This window comes from Camelus dromedarius, chromosome 21 (genome assembly GCF_036321535.1).
Source record: "Camelus dromedarius isolate mCamDro1 chromosome 21, mCamDro1.pat, whole genome shotgun sequence".
Lineage (NCBI taxonomy): Eukaryota > Metazoa > Chordata > Mammalia > Artiodactyla > Camelidae > Camelus > Camelus dromedarius.
Genome location: NC_087456.1, coordinates 16,944,770 through 16,964,775, shown reverse-complemented (window position 1 = coordinate 16,964,775; position 20,006 = coordinate 16,944,770). Strand labels below are relative to the sequence as shown.

The 20,006-nt window shown below is 41.0% G+C and overlaps 1 protein-coding gene across 1 annotated transcript; it reads right to left on the bottom strand.

Annotated features, from left to right (window-relative positions):
- Nucleotides 1-10,631: 10,631 nt before the first annotated feature.
- Nucleotides 10,632-12,689, bottom strand: BECN2 (beclin 2). Its single transcript, XM_010992069.3, has 2 exons — nucleotides 11,181-12,689; nucleotides 10,632-10,939 (listed from the first exon to the last, which is right to left on the bottom strand). Exons 1-2 carry the CDS (start codon nucleotides 12,518-12,520, stop codon nucleotides 10,849-10,851), a joined length of 1,431 nt encoding a protein of 476 aa, XP_010990371.2. The 5' UTR covers nucleotides 12,521-12,689; the 3' UTR covers nucleotides 10,632-10,848.
- Nucleotides 12,690-20,006: the final 7,317 nt, after the last annotated feature.

Here is a 20,006-nt window from a genome sequence, read left to right as displayed (position 1 = left end):
ATAGTGGGTCATATTATTCTCTTATGATTTTTTTTTTTTTTGTATTTCTGTGGTGTTGGTTGTAATTTCTCCATTTTCATTTCTTATTTTGTTTGTTGTGTCCTCTCGCTTTTCTTCTTGGTGAGCCTGGCCAAAGGTTTGTCAATTTTGTGTACTCTTAAAAAACCAGCTCTTGGTTTGATTGATTTTTTCTTAATCTCTATTTTATTTATTTCCTCCCTAATCTTTATTATTTCTTTCCTTCTGCTGACTTTAGGTTTTGTTTGTTTTTCTTTTTCTAATCCTTTTAGGTGGTAGGTTAGGTTGTTTATTTGAGATTGTTCTTGTTTTTGAGGAAGGCATGTATCGCTATGAACGTCCCTCTTAGGACTGCTTTTGCTGCATCCCATAGATTTTGTGTGGTTGTGTTTTCCAAATAATTCTTGTTTGTGGGGGTTGCCATGCACATTTTAGGATATTTAACAGCATCCCTGGCCTCTGCCCACTAGACGCCAGTGGCATTGCTCCCCACCCCAGATAGCGATACCAAAAATGTCTCCAGACATTACCAAATGTCCCCTGGGGGGCTGGAAACCATTGGCATAGAACATACCCTAGACATAGTGTGGTGTGTATACCAGCAGCCTCACCTGGGAGTTTCTTTAAAATGCAGACTCCCAGGTCCCTCCCCAGAACTGCTGAATCAGATCTGCAATTTATCAAGATCCACCAGGTGATTCACGAGCACAGCAGAGTTTGAGAAGCATTGGTCTAGACATTTTGGGTGGTAACACCACTGCATTTTCCTCCCACTCCCTGGTAAAGCACAGCAACTGTTCTTCATCTGTGTCCACTTTGTTTCAGCTTTTTAAGTACATACTTTGGCCCAGTACTGTTTTAAGAGACAGTGTGGGTTTTGTCCAGGTTTTTGTCATCAGACAGACCTGAGTCCAAAAGAAGGATCTTCCCCTGTGGCTGGGGACTATTAAATTTCCATGCCAGTGTCCTTATCTGAAAAATCTCTGGTTTGTGCTTCAAAACATGAAGACTTTCTGAGCAGGTTATCATCAAAAGATCAGTAGACTTTTTCAAAAATTTCAAATCACTTGTATGGTTTCTCACAGGTGATGAAATCACAAAGGCAGCAAGTTTCTAACTAACAGGACTATACCTGGAATTGCTTCCTTTATCCTGTGGACCCCAGCTAGTTCAGTACCCTAATGGTCTCCATTGACACTGACGTCAGAGCTGACAAATACCACCAGGTGGCACCAACACCACTTTGTTAGATTGAGATGTGGCCACAAAGTTTGTTTCCAATAACTTAAATCCCCTGAAGTTTAAAGTAGGTGTATCTGAAAGTTCTGAAAAGTCTAGCTCTAGCTAAAGGGGAGCTCAGATAGAAATGTTGAGGGGAGAGTAGACAGAATAGCAAATGCATCTCCTTGAATGCTGACCAGTCCACAGAAAAGAACTACAGAGACCCTGAAAGCAGCAGAACATCCGAAAGGAAAGCACAGTGCCCCCAACTCCTCGTGCGCTGCCATGGCAACCACAGCCATCATAAAGATACAAGTGGCCCTGGTGATTCTGGGAGCAGAGTCAGGGAGTGAGGACCACAAACCACCATGTGGCAAAGGAAGTCAGAAGAGGGGGAAAAGCAGAGATTTCTAGTAGCAGAAATAAAACAATCCCAGATGTTGATGTTATTTTTACCATTATATGATGCCTTCTACAAAAAGATAAGCATTGTGTGAGTATTATTCATCCCCAAGCACCTAGTTCAGAAAGCTCACCCAGCACCATGCCTTTCTCACACTAAGCTGGGGTGTTAGAATGGCTTTTCAGGGACCAAAATTAGATTAACACTTGATCAACAGTGTAGACTTCTGGGTCAACCAGAAACAGGAATGTGAGTGGGAGTGGGGGTCAGTGGGCAAGAATCTCTCTTGAACTGATTCAGCTTCCATGATACCTTGGAAGAAAGGGGTGGTCTAAATTGGGGGACTAAAGATTTTCGGTCACTGAAAATGACCAGCCCCAATCATAAAACAAAATGGACAGTATCTATCATGGTTCCTTCTGAGGGTCATTAACAAGTGAAATAAGGAATAAATAAACCATTATTAAGACAATGAACATACTCTCAACTTCTTTGCTTTTAGTTTTTTCAAAGTTTCTTTTTCATTTGGAGATATCGGGAGGTTGCTGAAATACAAAAATCTAAGTGCAGGCAGGGGAAAACAATGAAGACATCATAACAAACCAGAACTTTGGTGTTCAAAGTGCCTTCAGACAAATGACTAACAGATATTTAAGTCACAAAAATCAGATCAAATATAAAAGGCAAAAGTAATGAATAACTACACATTTTGGGTGATTGTATGTAGACTCAGATTTTTCCAAGAAAGTTCTGAAGCCCTCTCAGAAAAGGTGATTTTCTGGTTGAAACCTGAAGAAATTAACCAGGTGAGTATGGGGTGGGTAAGTGTGTTGCTCAGCACATGGGAGGGTGCGTGTGGGTGGGGGTGGAAAAGAGAGCAAAACTGCCCCTCCCTTTAGTCTTCAGAATTAATTACGTTAGTATTGGGTTTCAGGAAAACTCCAGAATTTGGAAACTCCAAATTCCTTCTAAGCCAAGTTTTAGACTGTGGTACTTTTTTGCTCGATTATGACGAAATTTTCTGAGTTTACCCTGAGACAAAGGCCTTTTAGTTACTTTATTCTCCTTTGGAAGAGGGAGGGGAAGGGATGAAAGTACCCTCTGGATATTTGCCGTTAGCTGCAGAGTCATTTAGACTGTGGGAAATAGAGAGTTGTCTGTTTCCGACTGCAGTTCTCAAGGGCCCTTTGAATCCTGATTCAAGGATGACCTATCATTCCTTCAGTGGTTTTGAAGTTAAAATCTATGGCTTTACCCTCAACCTCAGGAAAACTGCAGCTTCCCCGAAATCAGTTGTGGGCATTTCTTAATCTGGATGCCCCCTGCCATTCGGCTGAGTCACTGAGATCCCTGTACCAGCCCAACCTTCAGGGCCACAGAGCCCAGCTGGCCAGAGCTGGGACACTCCGCAGCCCCCAGCAGTGATGAAACCTTGAGTGGGTCACTTTGAATTGGAACAGGATCCTGTGGGGCCCTCCCTGGTGCAAATACTTTCTGGGTCCTTGTTTGTAGGAGATAATAGGCTTCATTCAGCCTCCTTGACCTTCCCTGAGTTCCAAAGGGCAGATTCAAACAGTTGCAAATCAGGGAAGGGAGGGGATGCAGAAACAAGGGAGGAACAGTCAAGAAACAATAGTGCAGCGATTAAAGCAGGGTCCTGATTCCTCAAGGGATATACATAACAATATCTCTGAGCTCTTCTGCAAGGACTAAGGCCCCCACCCAGGTGGAGGATGGTGACTTCAGGCTGAGCACAAGATTCCTGGAACACGGCCCTCTGACTTCACCACCAACCAATCAGAAGAAAGTCACACACCTGCAGCCCTCACCCCAAATTTTACCTATAAAACTTCTCCCTGGAAACCATCAGAGTTTGGGGTTTTTGAGTATGAGCCACCCTGTCCTCCATGCTTGGCCCTGCAATAAACCTTTTTCTGCTCCAAATTCATCATTTCAGTTCGGCCTAACTGTGCGACAGGCACACGAACTCTTGTTTGGTAAAAATTTATTTCAACTGAAGGAACTAAATGATCTAAAATATAATTTGGGGGTGTTCCCCGTGTATCAGGACCATTTTAAATATTTTTTGTCACCGTGCCAAGAAGCCATAATGACTGCAAATAAAGCTGTTTAATGTTGGGCCCACTGACGTCCTTCAGTGTCTCATGACCCCCATTCCGGGCTCTTATCTCTCAACAGATAAAGTACATTCTTTACTGGGTGTATTTCCTCTAAGAAACCAATAGCTCCAGGTAATGCCTAATCTCACAATAACCCAGGTTGGCCTGTTTCAACCCACCTTATCAGAGTCATAAACCCCACCGCCCTTCAGGAACACTGAACTTCTTACCTCACCTACAACCAATCAGACTTGTGCACAAGCCAATCAGGCACTTTGTGACTCGATCTTATAAAAGACCCCAACAACCGACCCTCGAGGCTCACACGAGGAACATTTTGTATGTGTGGCTCGCTGTTGTCTATGGCAACACACCCCTAATAAACTCTATTTTCATTCTTTGTCTTTGGTAAATTCTTTTGCCACCCCCAACAGAGGGCCTATTATAAGTTATACTTGGATTTTCAACTGTGCAGAGGGTTGGCACCCCTACCCACCACGTTATTCATCTAATGGAAGAGAAGGGTTATTTTAGTCAAGACTGTTTATGCAAATGCCCCTCTCCATCTCTGGTGATCAGACTTGCTCTCCTGTTCCTGGGACAGGGTCAGAAGGGCACCTTCACAAAGGGAAACGTGCGCCCTGCTTTTAGGCGGATGAGGGAGGACAGAGAGCTCTTCTTGCATCTGTTGATTCTCAGTTGCCTTCAACTCAAAATCATCCTTATACCAATTCTCCTTAAGACATGTTTTCAGGTGGCGTATCCTGATCCCTTCGATCTCATCACCATCACTGGTGTGGGAGCCAGTCAGCTGGGATGTGAATAGTGTTTTCCCTGCTTGTTCTGGGACTTTGGTAAAGTTATTTAAAATTCTCCAAGCCTCGGAACCCTCATCTGTAAAAATGGAAATACAAATAGCACCTACTTCATAGACTTAATGAAAATATAATGAGTTACTGTGTGTAAGGAGCTTAAAATAATGCCTGAGGACGATTTAGCACTAAGTAAGCCTAAATGGCAATCACCAGGCAGCTGGCCTGCAGAGCTTCAGTGAGTAAAAGCTTCCCTTGGCTGTTATAAACGCAGGCTACCTTTATTTTCTGTTAGCTGTTAAAAACTCCTAGGAGTGTGGCAGTGAGACGCAGTGGGAAAAACTTCAAATGTTGGCAGTAGCTCGAGAATCTGTAGAAGGTGTGCGTCCCATCCGGTCCCTCCTCAGGCTGGCATCCTTCATGCTTCCTGCTGCTCTGACATTCAAACTCAAGCCCATGACTTTGGCTACAAGGTCCGGAGTGGCCTGGGAAGGGTAGCAGCGTATGTTACCTTAAAATATGCTGCTTTGCCATATTGACTCTTTTGCGCTGGAGGCACCTGAAAAACAGCAGGTGCAGGGAGAAGCTTTCTCTCAACTCCCCTTACCTGTCTGAAGACATATCCTCCAAAAGGAGCTGAATCATCATAAATCTCCTCCCTGGGAGTTTCATCAGCAAAAGGGGAGGATGGACTTATCACAGGAGAGGAGACAGAAGTCATTGTCACACCCAGACAAACTCTGCCACAAACCATCCTACCTCCCATCTATACTTCCAAGGGACCAGTCCCCTTTCTAAAATTCGTTTACTCCTCCTAAGAGGCCTACCTCCCCCACCCTTTCCCAATTAAGATGACATTTAATCCTGAATTCTAAGCCACCTCTTTGAGTTATTCATTTTTGCTGGGTATCTCGCATGTATACATGTTAATAATGTTTTTCTGTTGTTAATCTGTCTTTATTACAGACATCTCAGCTAAGAACTCAGAAAAGTAGAGGGAAATTCATCTTTCCTCCCTCTTCTTGGCTCATTACACATTCTCTTCTCTTCTTTTTCCCTGCCCTAGACTCTGAACACTCTGAGCCCCTCTTCCACAGTCCTTGTCACCATTGCAGGCCAGTTCTCTTTTGTGAATTGTTTCATTTCTGTTGCCTCCACAGACTATAAATTCAATGACTGTGTGTGCTGGAAATTCATCAACTCTGAATACCCAGCATCTGGCACAGCTCTTAGCATTCTAGAATCACTCAAAAAGTATGTGTGGAATGAATGAAAGAATATTAGTGACCAAGGAAGTTATCGGAGAACATTCATTCCCATGATGCAGGACTAGTTGCAGCTGCTTCATCAGCACCTTGATGAGAAGGCATTGGCAAACTACACATAGTAACAGTTGCTACCATTCACTGAAGGCCCATTCACTCAACTGATCCAGCACCTGCTGTGGGCAAAGCCCCGGACTTGGCAGTGGGTCACAGCAAAGAACACGACAGCCCGGAAGCCCTGCCCTCGGAAAGCACCAGCACAGCTGCTCTAATTATTTTGTTGTAAGGAGAATTTAGGGGTTCAAATGAGTTTGCAATATTTAGTACCATGGTCAATGGCTATGGAATGTTTTGTTCCTTTTTCTCCTAATCACGAGTCACTGAGCTGACAATATTGCCCAGGAAGTGGGTGACCGCACCCTTAGCGTGGTGCTTGAGGAATGAATTGAGAGCAAAGTGTGTTTTAACAATCTGTGATGAAAGCATGTAAAAGTGAAATCTGCTTCTTCCCTTTTCCCTCTCTTATGGCCAACAGCTGTGACCAATTTTATTTTTGTTACCAGGATTACTGTACATTTGCCTTTGCCCGGTTTCCATGTCTGAAGCCCTCAGTGACTGATGGGGAGTAGAAGGGCACTGGACGGTGCAAGAAGTCCAGAAGTTTATCATGGAACAAGGTTCCGGGGATCACAGAGAAAGGACTACGTTGAGATTCAAGATCAGAAGGAAGAATCTGAGGTAATCCCACTCCCAGGCAGATGTCCAGGGTAAAATATAATTTGAAAAGACACATGTACCCCCCCCCTTGGTTTACAGTCGCCTTCTCCACCCCAATTCCCCTCACCACCAGGTTCACATGCTCTCCCCAATTCCTCCTCCAAGTTGCCTGAACTACTTCTTGCCAACAACCTGCACCTCTGTTATAAATGATCCACATTCGCATCTCCTCCCTCCTTCTCACTAGCCTCCCAAAGCTGTGTTTCCTCCTGTTCTGAACAGTCCTCTCCATTTCCTTCCTGATTAGACTTATATCTCCCTTCACATGGTCAGTTTATATAAGCCCTCACCCCACCCTCATGCACACACTTTATTTTTAATCTTTCTCTGCTACATTCTTCCTCTTAATACTGTAAAAATTCTCAGATCTGTCCCAGTTTTAAAGTCCTCCGCTTTATTGGTATTTCTCCCCCATGATCAAAGCTCTCGAAAGAATTGCCCACGTTCACTATCTCTACTTCCCTTTTACTCTTCTATCTACTGCCGGTTGGATCTCACCATCAGCGCTCTGCAAGTTCTCTTATCAAAAGCAACAAAAATCAGGGGGAGGGTGTAGCTCAGAGTTTGAGCACGTGCTTAGCATGCACAAGGTCCTGGGTTCAATCCCCAGCACTTCCATTAAGAAATAAATAAATAAACCTATTACCCCTCCCTAATTTTTTTTTAATTAAAAAAAAAAGCAACAAAAATCTACTTTTCTTTACTCTTTTCTTGACTTTCTGGAAACTTTTTCTTTCTTGCTTGTCTATTGACCTAGTTTTCTGTCACCTGTGATTTCCTCCACAAGTGTTTCTAGGGCTGATGTTTTTGAGGACATCCCACCTGCGGAGATGCTGCCTGAATAAGTGGTCAGTCCTCAACAGTCTACACTGCTTCTGCTGTCACCCTTCTAAAATGCAAGTCTGTGACTTCTGGTGGTTGGTCTACTGTGGCCAAGGGGTGTGTGTGTGTGGGGGGGGCAATGGTTTCAAGGCTCTGTACCGACTAGAAATCCAAACTCCTTGGCGTGTTATTGATGACCCTCCAAGACAGTGCTCTTTCCTCCGTCTCCATCTTTTCTGTGTCAGTAGCAATACTCCCAGTGAAGCACACAGTGAGTTGCAGCCCTGCTGAGCTCCTGGCTGTTTGCCTGTCCATGCTTTTTTCTTTTTGTTCCAGATGCTCCCTCTGTTAAAAGGACTGTGATTTAGGAAGTTGTTCCTAACAGGACCTGACAGTGTTCATTTCCTGTATGCTCCTAGGTGATGCTGGTGCAGCTTGTTCCAGATCTTACTTCTCGTAGCCTAGAACCTCTTTTTTCTAAAAGTAATTTATCTAAGTCAGTCACAGAAGGTCAAGTACTGCATGGTTCCACTCATATAAGAAATCTAGAAGAGTCAAACGCACAGAAGCAGAGTAGAATGGTGGTTGCCAAGGGCCAAGGGAATTGGGAAATAGAGAGTTGCTATTCAGTGGGTATAGTTTCAACTGTGCAGGGTGATTAAGTTCTAGAGATCCACAGCACAACACTGTGCTTATACAACACTGTCCTGTACACTTAAAATTCAAGGAGGTTGGATCTCATGTTAACTGTTCTTAACACAAAATAAATGAATGCAGCAGCCCTATATTCAATAGCCAAGCCATGGAAATGACTTAAATGGCCATCAACAGATGACTGGATAAAGAAGCTGTGGTATATTTACACAACTGAATACTACTCAGCCATAAAAAAGAATAAAATAATGCCATTTGCAGCAGCATGGATGGACCTGAGAGCGTCAGTCTAAGTGAAGTAAACCAGAAAGAGAAAGAAAAATACCATATATCACTCATATGTGGAATCTAAGAAAAGAAAAAAGAAGACACTAATGAACTTACCTACAAAACAGAAACAGACCCACAGACATAGTAAACAGTCTTATGGTTACTGGGGGAAAAGGAGGTGGGAAGGGGTAAACTGGGAGTTTGAGATTTGCAAATATTAACTACTATATATAGAAATAGATAAAAAACAAATTTCGTCTGTATAGCATGGGAAACTATACTGAACATCTTGCAGGAACCCTTAATGACAAAGAATATGAAATTGAATATACGTATGACTGAAACATTATGCTGTACACCAGAAATGCTGACACACTGTCACAGACTATACTTCAATAATTTAAAAAAAAAAAAAAAAAGAATGAATGAATAAATAAATAAATAAACTGATTTACCTTTTATTTCTGGTGCCTAAAATCTCTTGGCCTAGTAGTTTCTGCCACTCAAATGACTTCAATGGAAAATATGTGCCTATGTGAGAAATTTGGGGATGGGAAGTAGGGGATGGAGATAGATAGCCACAAAGTGAAACAGGATAATGTAGCAGCAGGTTGACTTGACGTCTATTCGCATCTCTTACTTTCTTTTATTATAGGACAGATACAAGTATGCCAGAGAATATTTATAAACCACAAAGAAAAAAACAGCATTTCCCATAATCTCACTACTCAGTATAATTCCATGATTTATTCATTCAGCTATTCACAGAGCATCTAGCCTGCAGCAGGCATTGTGCAGGCTGTCAGAGACATAGCTACAAACATGACTGACACAGTCCATGACTGGATGGAGTCTACCCTCTAGAGCAGGGGTCAGAAAACTGTGGCCCACACGCCAAATGCAGCTCGCTGCCTGTTCTGATGAACGTAGTTTCACTAGAACATAGCTATGCCCATTCATTTACATCTTTTCTGTGGCTGGTTTTATGCTATAACAGCACAGTCAAATAGTTGCCTCAATCTAGTAGTTCCAACAGAGACCACATGGACCCCAAATCCTAAACTATTCACCATTTGGCCTGTTGCAGGGGAAGTTTGCAAACTCCTGTGCTAAATGTGATTGAGAACACAATTTTCCACGCAAAAGGCTTTTTGTTAGGTTATCCTTAGGAATTTAACAATTTGAACTATTTAAAAATTCTTTTTCTAATTGTTATTTGTGTATAGAAATACATGTGATTTTTGTAATTGACTTTGTAGTCAGTAAATTTTTTAATTCACATAAAAATTCTAATCATTTATGTGATGATTATTGAGATATCACTATACAGTATGTCATACACAAATAATATATTAATTTTTTCCCTTCTAATCTTTATACCTTTCATTTCTAATCTATTGCACTAGCTAGAATCCCCAACACATGTTAAATGAAATACTGGAAACCAGTATCTTGCATCTTTCCTCATCTCAAGTGGAAAGCTTTATTTTTTTAAATAAATAATTTTCATGGAATTACCTTCATATATTCAAGGTATATATATTCTTGGAGTTATTTTTTCTCTAAATACTTTTAAATATTTAGTTTTTGTTGCATTTTATAACTTAATCTTTTTACTTAACATATAATAAGCATTTAAAAATATTATGTAATTATTCTTCTGTAACGTCTTAATACCTACATGATATTCCACCATATGCTTAGAACTTAATTCATTTAATCAATCTCCTAGGATTTTTCTATTATTTTTCAGTCTGAGAAACTAATTACCGTTCTGTTCCCATTTTCCACAATGACTTCTGCTTACAGATGTACGTATGAGAGGCTGTTCTAGGCATACCTGGACTATTTCCGCTAACTTCTCAGGAAGTTTGTAGTTTAGTTAGAAGACACACAGGGGAGAGCATGGGCAAAGGGCTGAGGGAGGCTGGACTTGGCATGTTTGGGAACAGAAAGGAACTGGGATAAATGATGAGATGAGCCCCGAGAGGCAGGCAGGACCGATCACCCGGGCTGAAAGCCATGGTAAGAATTTGGGATTTTATTTCGAGAGCAATGGAGAAGCAGGTAAATGACATATAATTCTTAGTTTTAAGAAGCCCTCTGGCTGACTTTTACAATCATCAGCTCTCTGTAAGGGTTCACCTTGTGACCCCTACCTGACCATTAGAATAATCAGCAGAAATGTTACCAGTCCTCTCAACCACCACGCCTCATCTCCAGGTTAGTGTCAAAACATAACGGCGCAGACCAATGACACACTTCTCACTTTAAATCATTGTACAAAGTGTAGAAATTTACTGACAATTTTTCTGGGATGAAGAGGAGGGGTTTACACTATACATCACAGCAAAGACTGAAAAATCTTTTAGTATTCACCTCCTCACTCCAAAGTCCCACTACGAACAATGGCCCAAGTACTTTTCTCATAAAAAAATGAAGACTTCCACCTCTCTCCTTTCCACCCTCTTCCTCTCACCCCACCCTCAGTTCTCTCCATATTCTTTATCTCTTTTTAATGGCGGAATCATCTTGTCATCTTGTGGTTTCATCTTTGTCATTCTTGATTTGTTTTGTCTAGGAAGAAGGGGAGAGAGAGGACAAGGATGTGCTGGGGAGGATAGCAATGACTTCTGGTTTGCCCTGGACAATAATTCATCTTAAATTAGTGCCTGTGTGGCCATTCACTTTTTAAAAGTATAAACATGTTATATTCTTCAGTTTTAAAATTTATCTGATAACACTGTCACAAATAAAAATACTTTAAAACAAAAAAACTCTCCCTCCTAGGAAAAAAAAAAGTTATTTTGCACCATACCTTAAGGAGACCCAAGTGAGACAGTGCTTAAAATTTATAAGCATGAGCTTGAGGGCTCTTGTCCACTCCTCCTCTGTGTTCAAGTGGGTTCTGATGGAATAGAACCCATCACTGTCTCCAGGATCTTCCATCAGGCCTTTCTCCACATGAATCTTGTAGGGCAAACAGAGACCCGACTCAGCTTTCTCAGCTGCTTCCTGGAACTGCTGCAAGCAGTCCAGCAAAGCCATCATCGCCTGGTCATATTTGTTATGCAAGAAAACACTCTGCTTCCCATTAGAGAACAAGGGCAGCTCAGTGTGGTCGTCTGTTAAAGACTTCAGATAGGAATGGTCTCCGCAGGGGACAGGTTGATACCTCTGAAACTCCAGTCCGATTGTATTGGACAGAGCAAGGAGCAGCAAGGCTGCCTGTCCCCAGGCGGCATTAATCTCATCCCAGCACGTGGGGAAGGTGGGGAGGCAGCCCAATCTGAAGTTATTGATGATGCCTACGGGGCCATCATGGCAGATCTCAAACGTGGCATGGAAGACGCTGGTTTTCTCCAGCTGGTCCTGCTGGATCTGGGCGTACCACAGGCGCTTCTCCACACTGCTCAGCTCGTCATGTAGTTCTAGTTGTTGCCATTTCAATTTACTGTAGTCCTTTTGGTGCTGCTTTTCCTGCTGGTCCAGCATCTCTGTCTCTGCCTGGGCTGCCTCGAGGTCTGCTGCTGCCCTTTCTCGTTTTTGCTCCACACCCTCCAGCTCCCGGACCAGCCTCGCTTCCTCCAGCTCCAGGTCCTTCAGCTTCTCCTGCAGCATCTCCCTGTCGTCCTCACTTATCCACTCCCTGGTCTCCAAACAGCGTTTGTAGTTCTGAATCTCAGATTCTGTGATGGTGAGTTGAGCGTCCAGTTGCTCTAAAAGATTGTCAGTACAGTCCACACACAGAGGGTGGTTCACGTCAGTTTCCCCGGAGAGGATGTCAGAAATGTCCCCGATGGCCTTCTGGATGTTATTGAGGGTTCTCAGGGAGCCGAGATTCCCAAGAAGGGTGAAATTGTTGAACTGGTCCCAGGACATCCCACCACTAGGGAGAATCCTGCTAGAGGCACCATCCTGTAGATTTTCAAAATCTGCCTCCTCCGTGAAGGGAGGGCCTCCCTCCTGGGCTTCTCCTGGCTCCCCCTCAGCTGAGACGAGTGTCGAGTCTGCAGGTTCTCGGGAGGTCTCCGTGGACCAGCTCAGTTTCAGGGGCTGGCTGCAGCGCTGGCAGATGAAGCGGAGGGCGGACATGGTGGAGGACTTGACTCTCCCCTTGACACTAAGTTTCCTCTGGCTCCCCAGTGAATTAACCATATATATATATTTTCAACTCCTTTTAGGGGAGAGATTCTTTTAAATGCTTATCTCATCTTGCCACTCTCCGACTTAAAACCTTGCAATGGTCCCCTCCTTAAATTCCTTTAGACTTCCCATACCTCCTTACAGACAAGTGATTCTTTCCAAAAGTAGAAGCTTTCTTATTCCTCCTTTAACATTTCAAGGTGTATCTTACAAATAATCTTTCTAAAACTAAAATCTGATCATGGGCACGTTCCTCCTTAAAATGTTTAATGTCCTTATCTTACCTCAAGATAAATTCTAATCATCTTAATTGGACACCAAAGCCATCTTTCCACCTTTTTCTCTCCCATTTCCTGCATAATAACTGAATTTCAGTTCTTCCAGCATTTCTTATTGTTCCCTCTGACTGTCTTCCTTCCTCTCTTTACCTGGATAACTTCTAAGCCATCCTTTAGGGTTAGATGTCATGTCCTCCAGGAAGCCTTCCCTGACTACCAAATTAGGGCTTTCTGTTCTGATGACACACTTCACATTCTTTAGCATAGAGTAATGTAATGGGCATATGTGGAAAAGATATTGTTTAATTAACAAATCACACCAAATAAAGTAGCTTCGAAGTATGGATTTTGCCATCAGCTCAGCCAGAGAGTAAATATTTACATAACTGAAAAGAGCAAACTAACAAAAAACTTTACAAATATGTTGACTTTCCCCAGTCAACCACCGAGGGAAGCACAGTTTACAGAAGTACTTGCTCTAAGATAAAACCCTTGTGAGCTTCTAACCTGTGGTTACTGACCTGATGGGGCAGAGCATTAGGTAAATGCACACAGAGGGTCCCAACCCTAACGGGAGAGCACAGAAGGCACGGGAAGCCTTAGGGTCTGTCCCTCCCAGCGTCCAGCAGGAAGCAGCATGCCAGCCACACCCAGCACCCTGGCAGGGGAGGCTCCGGGCTGGAGGAGGCAGGAAGCCTTCCCGCAGACTCAGCGAAGCGTGGCCCAGGACTTTACAAGTTTAAGCACATCAGGCAGTTATGCCACTCTGGACTTCATGCTGAGGGACCTTGCAAGGAGACATACTTCCCACTGGCTACCTTTTGCTGCAGTTTTCAAAGCCTGCTTAATCTGTGTCACCATCATGGTCGGATTGGTCATTTGCACCTGTTAAGCTATCACTTAGCCTTTCATGCAAGCTCTCACCAGTATCCTATATGAACCTCAGAATTCCTGGGAGGTGAGAAGACCAGAAGTGCATTAAGGCCAAGAGAGGTTAAACAACGAATCAAGATTCCGTCTGGCCCTCAGGACCTCGTGCGTGCTAAGCCCACGCTCTACCACTGAGCTATACCCTCCCCTCTTCATATCCCATTAATACCACCAGACATGTGTGTATTTAACTTTTGTTGTGTACATGACATATAAATGGTTCTGGCTCATTCTCATCAGACATTTCCTTCCCACTGTAGAAGATACAGAGGTAACCAAGACAGAACCTTCCCTCACTGGGTGGCCACCTTGGAGCATTCCTTTCTTGCCTCTGTTCTGCATTGATTGGGCCATTTGCTGCTTAGGTCCAATCTCACCGAAGACAAAAATATACCTGTGAAACGCCATACCAGGAATGGCATCCCAGAATGATTGACATCATGGAACAGAGTAAACCTAAATGCTTCCAGGAAAGGCTGTCAAGTGTTGCTCCCTCTTCTAGCTCCCTTTCTGTGAACGGACTTTACATATTTTTATGGCTAGTAAAATTACTAAAACATTCCTACTTTGATTTAATAAACTAGCTTTGAAATCTTAATTACTGTTAAGAGTTTCTTCACTTTTCCCCCAAATTCAGTAAATGTTTAATGCAACATTGTTTGAATGCTGGAAACATCATCTAAATGTCATTAAGAAATAAGTAAATTATGACATGCATTTTATGGAGTTAAAAAGGGTCATTAAAGGTAAATTAATCTATATATATTAACAGGAGAAGATGTTCAAATCCTATGTGGGGAGAGAGGGAGGTAATTAGGATTATTTATGTATTTTTAGAGGAGGTACTGGGGATTGAACCCAGGCCCTTGTGCATGTTAAGCATGCGCTCTACCACTTGAGCTGTACCTCCAACCCTTCAAATCCTACGTGGATTTTTTTAAGAATCAGTTTCAGAAATCACGTTTTAAAGAAGTCACACAAAACAAAACTTCATAAAGAAATAAAATACCCAACAACCTGACAATAGGGAAGATTAGGACTGGGGGTATGAATCAAGAAACTAGAAGTTGATCTGTAATGTTGGGATTTTTCCAAGTATGAATATATTTGTGCCCTGCTTGTATAGTTAAGAGAAATAAAAGTAAAATATTGTATAAGAGGGTGGGTTTTTAAATAGACTTAAAGGCTCTTTCGACATTAAGCAATGTGGAGGAGCTGCCCTCTTGTGGAGCTTTTGGAATCATTTTTAAAAGGTTACTCATAAATGAATTTACTGTTTGGTTCACAGAATGTTGGAGTTATAATTTCTGAATTAGAGGTCAACCCCTTGTGTTTGTCCTGTGAGAAAAAAGAAGATGACAAAGGTTCGGTGGTTCACCCAAGGTCACTTAAGAGTTTGAAGCAGGTCAGAATTATAAATGAAGTCTTCTGATTCCTATCTGGAATTCAATTCTTCTGCCTCCCTTAAACCATGAGTCAGTCAACAAGTGTCAAACACTGAAATGTGTCTGGGAAGACTTCAGGTGCTGTATAATATACAGTGCCTGGTAGCCAGACATTATTTACCAAGAATGTGGAACACTGACCATATTGCCAGGAACTTGCTGGGAGTGTAGAAACAAAAGGGGATAATGCTTTTATTGTGTAGTGGATTGTAAAGTCGAATATAATTGACATTAACCCCAGGTTGCATCTAGTCATTAAACAAGCAACAAGAATTAAGCAACAACAGCCTACTTCTGGAGAGGGGCAAGGGCTTGGAGATGGAACTCTTCTGAGTCACGAGAGCATCAGGAAGGTTAAAAACTGAGGATAGAACAGGAACACTGGAAAACAGACAGAACTAAAAACGCTGGCACCACACTAGAGGAATTTGAAGTCACTGGTGTACTTGTCATAGCAATAACAAACCCCAACCAGTTAAACTCCTGACTAGATCTTACCAATGTCCACTTCCAGGCTTATCATTTACTTCAGTCACTACTGTTGTATATCAACGTACGGCAGTTAAATGAATAAAAAAATATGAGACATGCACACAGAGAACAAGGAAAAAGAAAACACTGTCAAGACACAAGATGCAGAACCAGATTCAGAGATAACCCAGACATTGGAAATACAAGAAAAGGTATTTAAAATAAGTATGGTTAATATACCTTGTGTAAAATGTGGATAATATGTGCATGAGCAGATCTGGGAATGTCAGTGGAGAGATAGAAACAGTAAAATAGAAATGCTAGAAATAAAAACACAAAACACAGCGACAGAGATGAAGAGAGAAGGAAAGAATTAGTTAAGCAGAAAATAGGTTCACAGAAATTAACCAAACTGAAAAAGAAAAACAGTAGAAAGTAAACATAGTAGCACTAACGGCTGAGGGACAACTTTGAGCAGTCCAGCATACTTGCAATTGGAATCCCCAAAGAAGAGAGAATGGAGCTTCACAGGAAAACGGGGGTGGGGATCATACAGCTCAGCTTATTTCCACTTTATTCCTTCTTTTCAGCAACATTGTACCTCATTTTCCCCTCAGCTATGCTTCCTGTCTTTCAAAATCGCAGGCTGCCTGGAGCCAATTGTCCAGGGAGTTAACCTTGGGAAATGAAGTTAGTTGATTTTGTGCATGAGGGACAGAATATGTGACATCTAATTGCTGCAGTTCCTTTATTCTAAGGTACACATTTCAACATTTTTGAGAATAGTGTGTACCTTGATAGAGTGTCAATATAATGGATTTTTTTCTTTCAGTGGTACATAAAAGGATGATGCATCTTACAACCAATTACATCTTCAATTTGATGAAATACTAGTACTACTATTAAAATTATTGTAAAACAGAAAATATGGAACACCACACAACTAAATGGCTTAATAAATTATAAGGCCAACATCTTAATTTATGATATGGATAGCTTAATAAGTTATATTATTATAAGACAAACCTACTATAAGACACTGTCTTAAAATATCCTACCTAGTGAATAAAACTTTGCCAGTCATTCCCAGAATCCCTTCCATATGCTTTGTCCTAATATCAATGTCCAACCACCCCCTGAAACCCTGCTCCATAGCCACCACCCTGAATTTTATAGTTACAGCTTCCTTGTATTTCTCTGTTCTTTAATCACCAGAGTATGCATCCCTAAATAATCTAGTTTAGTTCTGTGCTTTTTTTTAAAAACATGGAATTTTCCCCTCCATCCTTTTCCTTGCAATTTATCTGTTGAAAATCCCAGGGCGTTTAACCTGTAGTTCCTTGCAGTCTGGATTTTGCTAACTGCACACTCATGCTCTAGTTCCACAAGTTCCTCTGTCCTCTGTATTTCCTGCAATTCGGTAGCTGGATCCAGAAGAGTGGTTGGACTCATCTCCTATTCTTTGGCAAGACTACAGAGGATGTCCAGTTTTTCCATTAAGAGGCATAAAATGTCTGATTATGTTAACAGTAGCTGATGCGCAAAGCCTAAATCCATTAATCCACTAGGTTAAAATGGCGATATTATCTCTTTTTCATTATTAGAACACTAAAAGGAGACTTGCCATCTTCTGTTTGGTTAACCAGTTGTATAGTACAGAGGAAAATGCCTGATTTTTCTCCTGTATTTCCCCATATTTAACATAACGAATTGATACTCTGTTATCCTCTGAAGGTGACTAATTTTTTAAAATGTTTATGATGGGTTCCAATAAATGGTAATTCTTATCTTTTCAAGATCAAATTTTTCCCCATGTTTAGACGGTGGGAACCTTTTCAGCTGTCTCCTGTCATTCTGAAATTACCTAGTAGTAATAGCCTGTTAACAAGATACCCCAGGCTTGCCTTTTATACTTTCTTTCAAGCAGCTCTGATTTCTTTCAGTGAAAAATGGCATTTTGACTACAAGCTGGGATGACTACAATAGGGATGCTCATTGGTACTGGATTGGTTAAGTTTTTCTTGGTCTCTTCAGTGTGTGTGTGTGTGAAATATATACATGTCACGTATGTGGATATATAGTATGTGTGTATATACATTCAAAAGTTTCTATCAGTACTCCCAATTCAAGTTCACAACTACACTTTTTTTTTTTTTTAAGTAATTTGTTTTGTATTTTATCTTCATCTCCTTTTTCTGACATTAAGAATCTTGAGGCATGTGGGGGTGGGAAGAATTCTGGTTCTCAAGATAATTGGGGCTGAATTAAAATAACCTATAAATATTCATTTATTCTGTCCCACAGTATATACACAAAAGTCCTAAAACAGTATCAGACTAATGGCAGTTTAACCAACGGTTTTGGGTATAGTCTCTCCCCTTCAGTTGTACTACCTGTCATATGGACGTACAGCCATTGCATATCATACGCTCCCTTTTAGCTCTCACTTTTAATTGGACAAGTCACTATGTTTGATGGTCATCATCAATCTTCATGGTGCTGTTTCTCTAGTTATTTTGGTTATTTTCTGATTCCTGAGGAAGAAATATTTCCTGAATTCTTATTCAGTAGGTAAGTTCGTGCTCTCTGTACTTGAAAGTCAACTTTGTTGAATATAAAATCCTTTGCTTACATTTTCCAATGAGTATCTTAAAAATGTGACTCCATTTTCTTCAGGCATAAAGAATACTTGCAGAAAAGTCTGATGACCACCTTTTTTTCCTTACATGTTACTTGCTGTTCTTGCTTACCCAAAAGAATTTCTCCTTTCATCACTTGTATCTTGGTGTTGGCTGTTTTAGATCAATAACCTCTTATGTATAAGAGTGCATTTAAAAAACATTGTCTCAAAATCTTTTCAAGTTATTTTCTGAAATTATAGGTTCCCCCTGCTTTGGAGATTTCTATTATTTGTATATTGGACCTTCTGCCCTATCCTCAATATTTGTCACTTCCTAATCTTTTAGTCTTTTTTCCCATTTTGTTTTGATTTTTACCTATTTAAGACATTATCTATCTGTATGTTTATTCACTTGTGTTTCTTATAGTTTAGCCTTAAAATCTGAAATGTTGATTTCTAATGCTTTCCTGAGTTTACTTTTTTCTGAGTTTTTCCAGTTCTCAATTTCCTTCATATCCTGTACCATTTTCTTAATAACTTTAAGCACATTTTAAAATAGACTGGTTTTGATCTGCTCTGTGGGCCTTTCTGGTAGATTTTCATTATTTGAAAAGATGTTATTCTACTCCTGATTCCTTTTAAAATTAATTTTTAAAGAGATTGATCTAAAAACTTTTCTGTGGTCAAGTAAAATTTTCTTAAACTTTGAGAAGGAAGCATGGTTCACAGGAACTTCAGAAACCTCAGTTATTTGTTTGTTTATTTTCAGTGTTCAAAAACAGTATTCTTCTGAGATTTCTTGGTCAACTAGTTTTCCCTCCACTTGTATGTAATCTTATCTTCCTCTGTGTCTATTGTCTCTCTACTGCTCAGTTTTGGTTTTACTCCCAGCACTTTCTCTTCTGTGGGGAACCCTGTCCCCTCTGCAAATCATTTCAAAAGTGCACATGGACTACATTGCTTCAGTCCTTCAAACATTACTGTAGACCTCTTGCACTCACTTACCATGGAATGCTCAAAGCCTCTCCCAGTTTCAAATGCTGTTTGTAACTTCGCTTGCTGTGTGTTTCAACAGTTATTCTATATAAGCTCTGTTCTCAGGTGCATTAGATGCCCTATTGTCACCCTCTGCTTCTCTCAAACAGATGGCAGTATCACCTTGTAGTCTTGTGGCTTTTGGTAGCTTGTCTTCATCCACATATATTTTGGGATTTAAGATAAAATGTCATCTCAATTTGTTGAAATGCTGTTCATTAGTATTTTGATTTTGCCATCCAGTGTTGGGAGTTTGGAGATTAAAAACCTATGGCACTGTTGCCATCTTCCCATACTCAATTTGTTCTACGACAGAAAACATTCACAGAAAATTCAAATTTTCTTTTATCCTTTGGATTTGGTCTTTTCCAGGCTTTTTAAAAAATAAATTTGTCTCCTTTTTAAATTTTTATACTGCTGTTTCTTGCAATGTTATGTTTTTTGTTCCACCCTGACAGCTTTATCCAAGAGTCCTCTACTGAGTCTCAATGAAAAATGAAAATATCCTGGGTCCCTTTCCTTTATCCACTATATCTTGGATAGTTTTATAATTCCTCTATTTCCTGTCAGATCATCACTTACTTCACTTCTTTCCTTCAGATCTTCACTTGCACAGCTGGTTCTTTTTCCAAGAAGCTGTCTGTTTCTTTGCAGAGTATGTACACATCACAGACCCTGCAGCTTTAGTGTCTTATATCACACCCAGGACACTAGTTTTG

What these genes read in the sequence shown, in the direction of transcription:
- BECN2 (XM_010992069.3), bottom strand. Translation starts at nt 12,520, where the DNA reads ATGGTTAATTCACTGGGGAGCCAGAGGAAACTTAGTGTCAAGGGGAGA. An exon ending in CTCACTTGGGTCTCCTTAAG is followed by an intron (nt 10,940 to 11,180) that starts GTATGGTGCAAA and finishes CCTTCTTCCTAG; the next exon opens with ACAAAACAAATCAAGAATGA.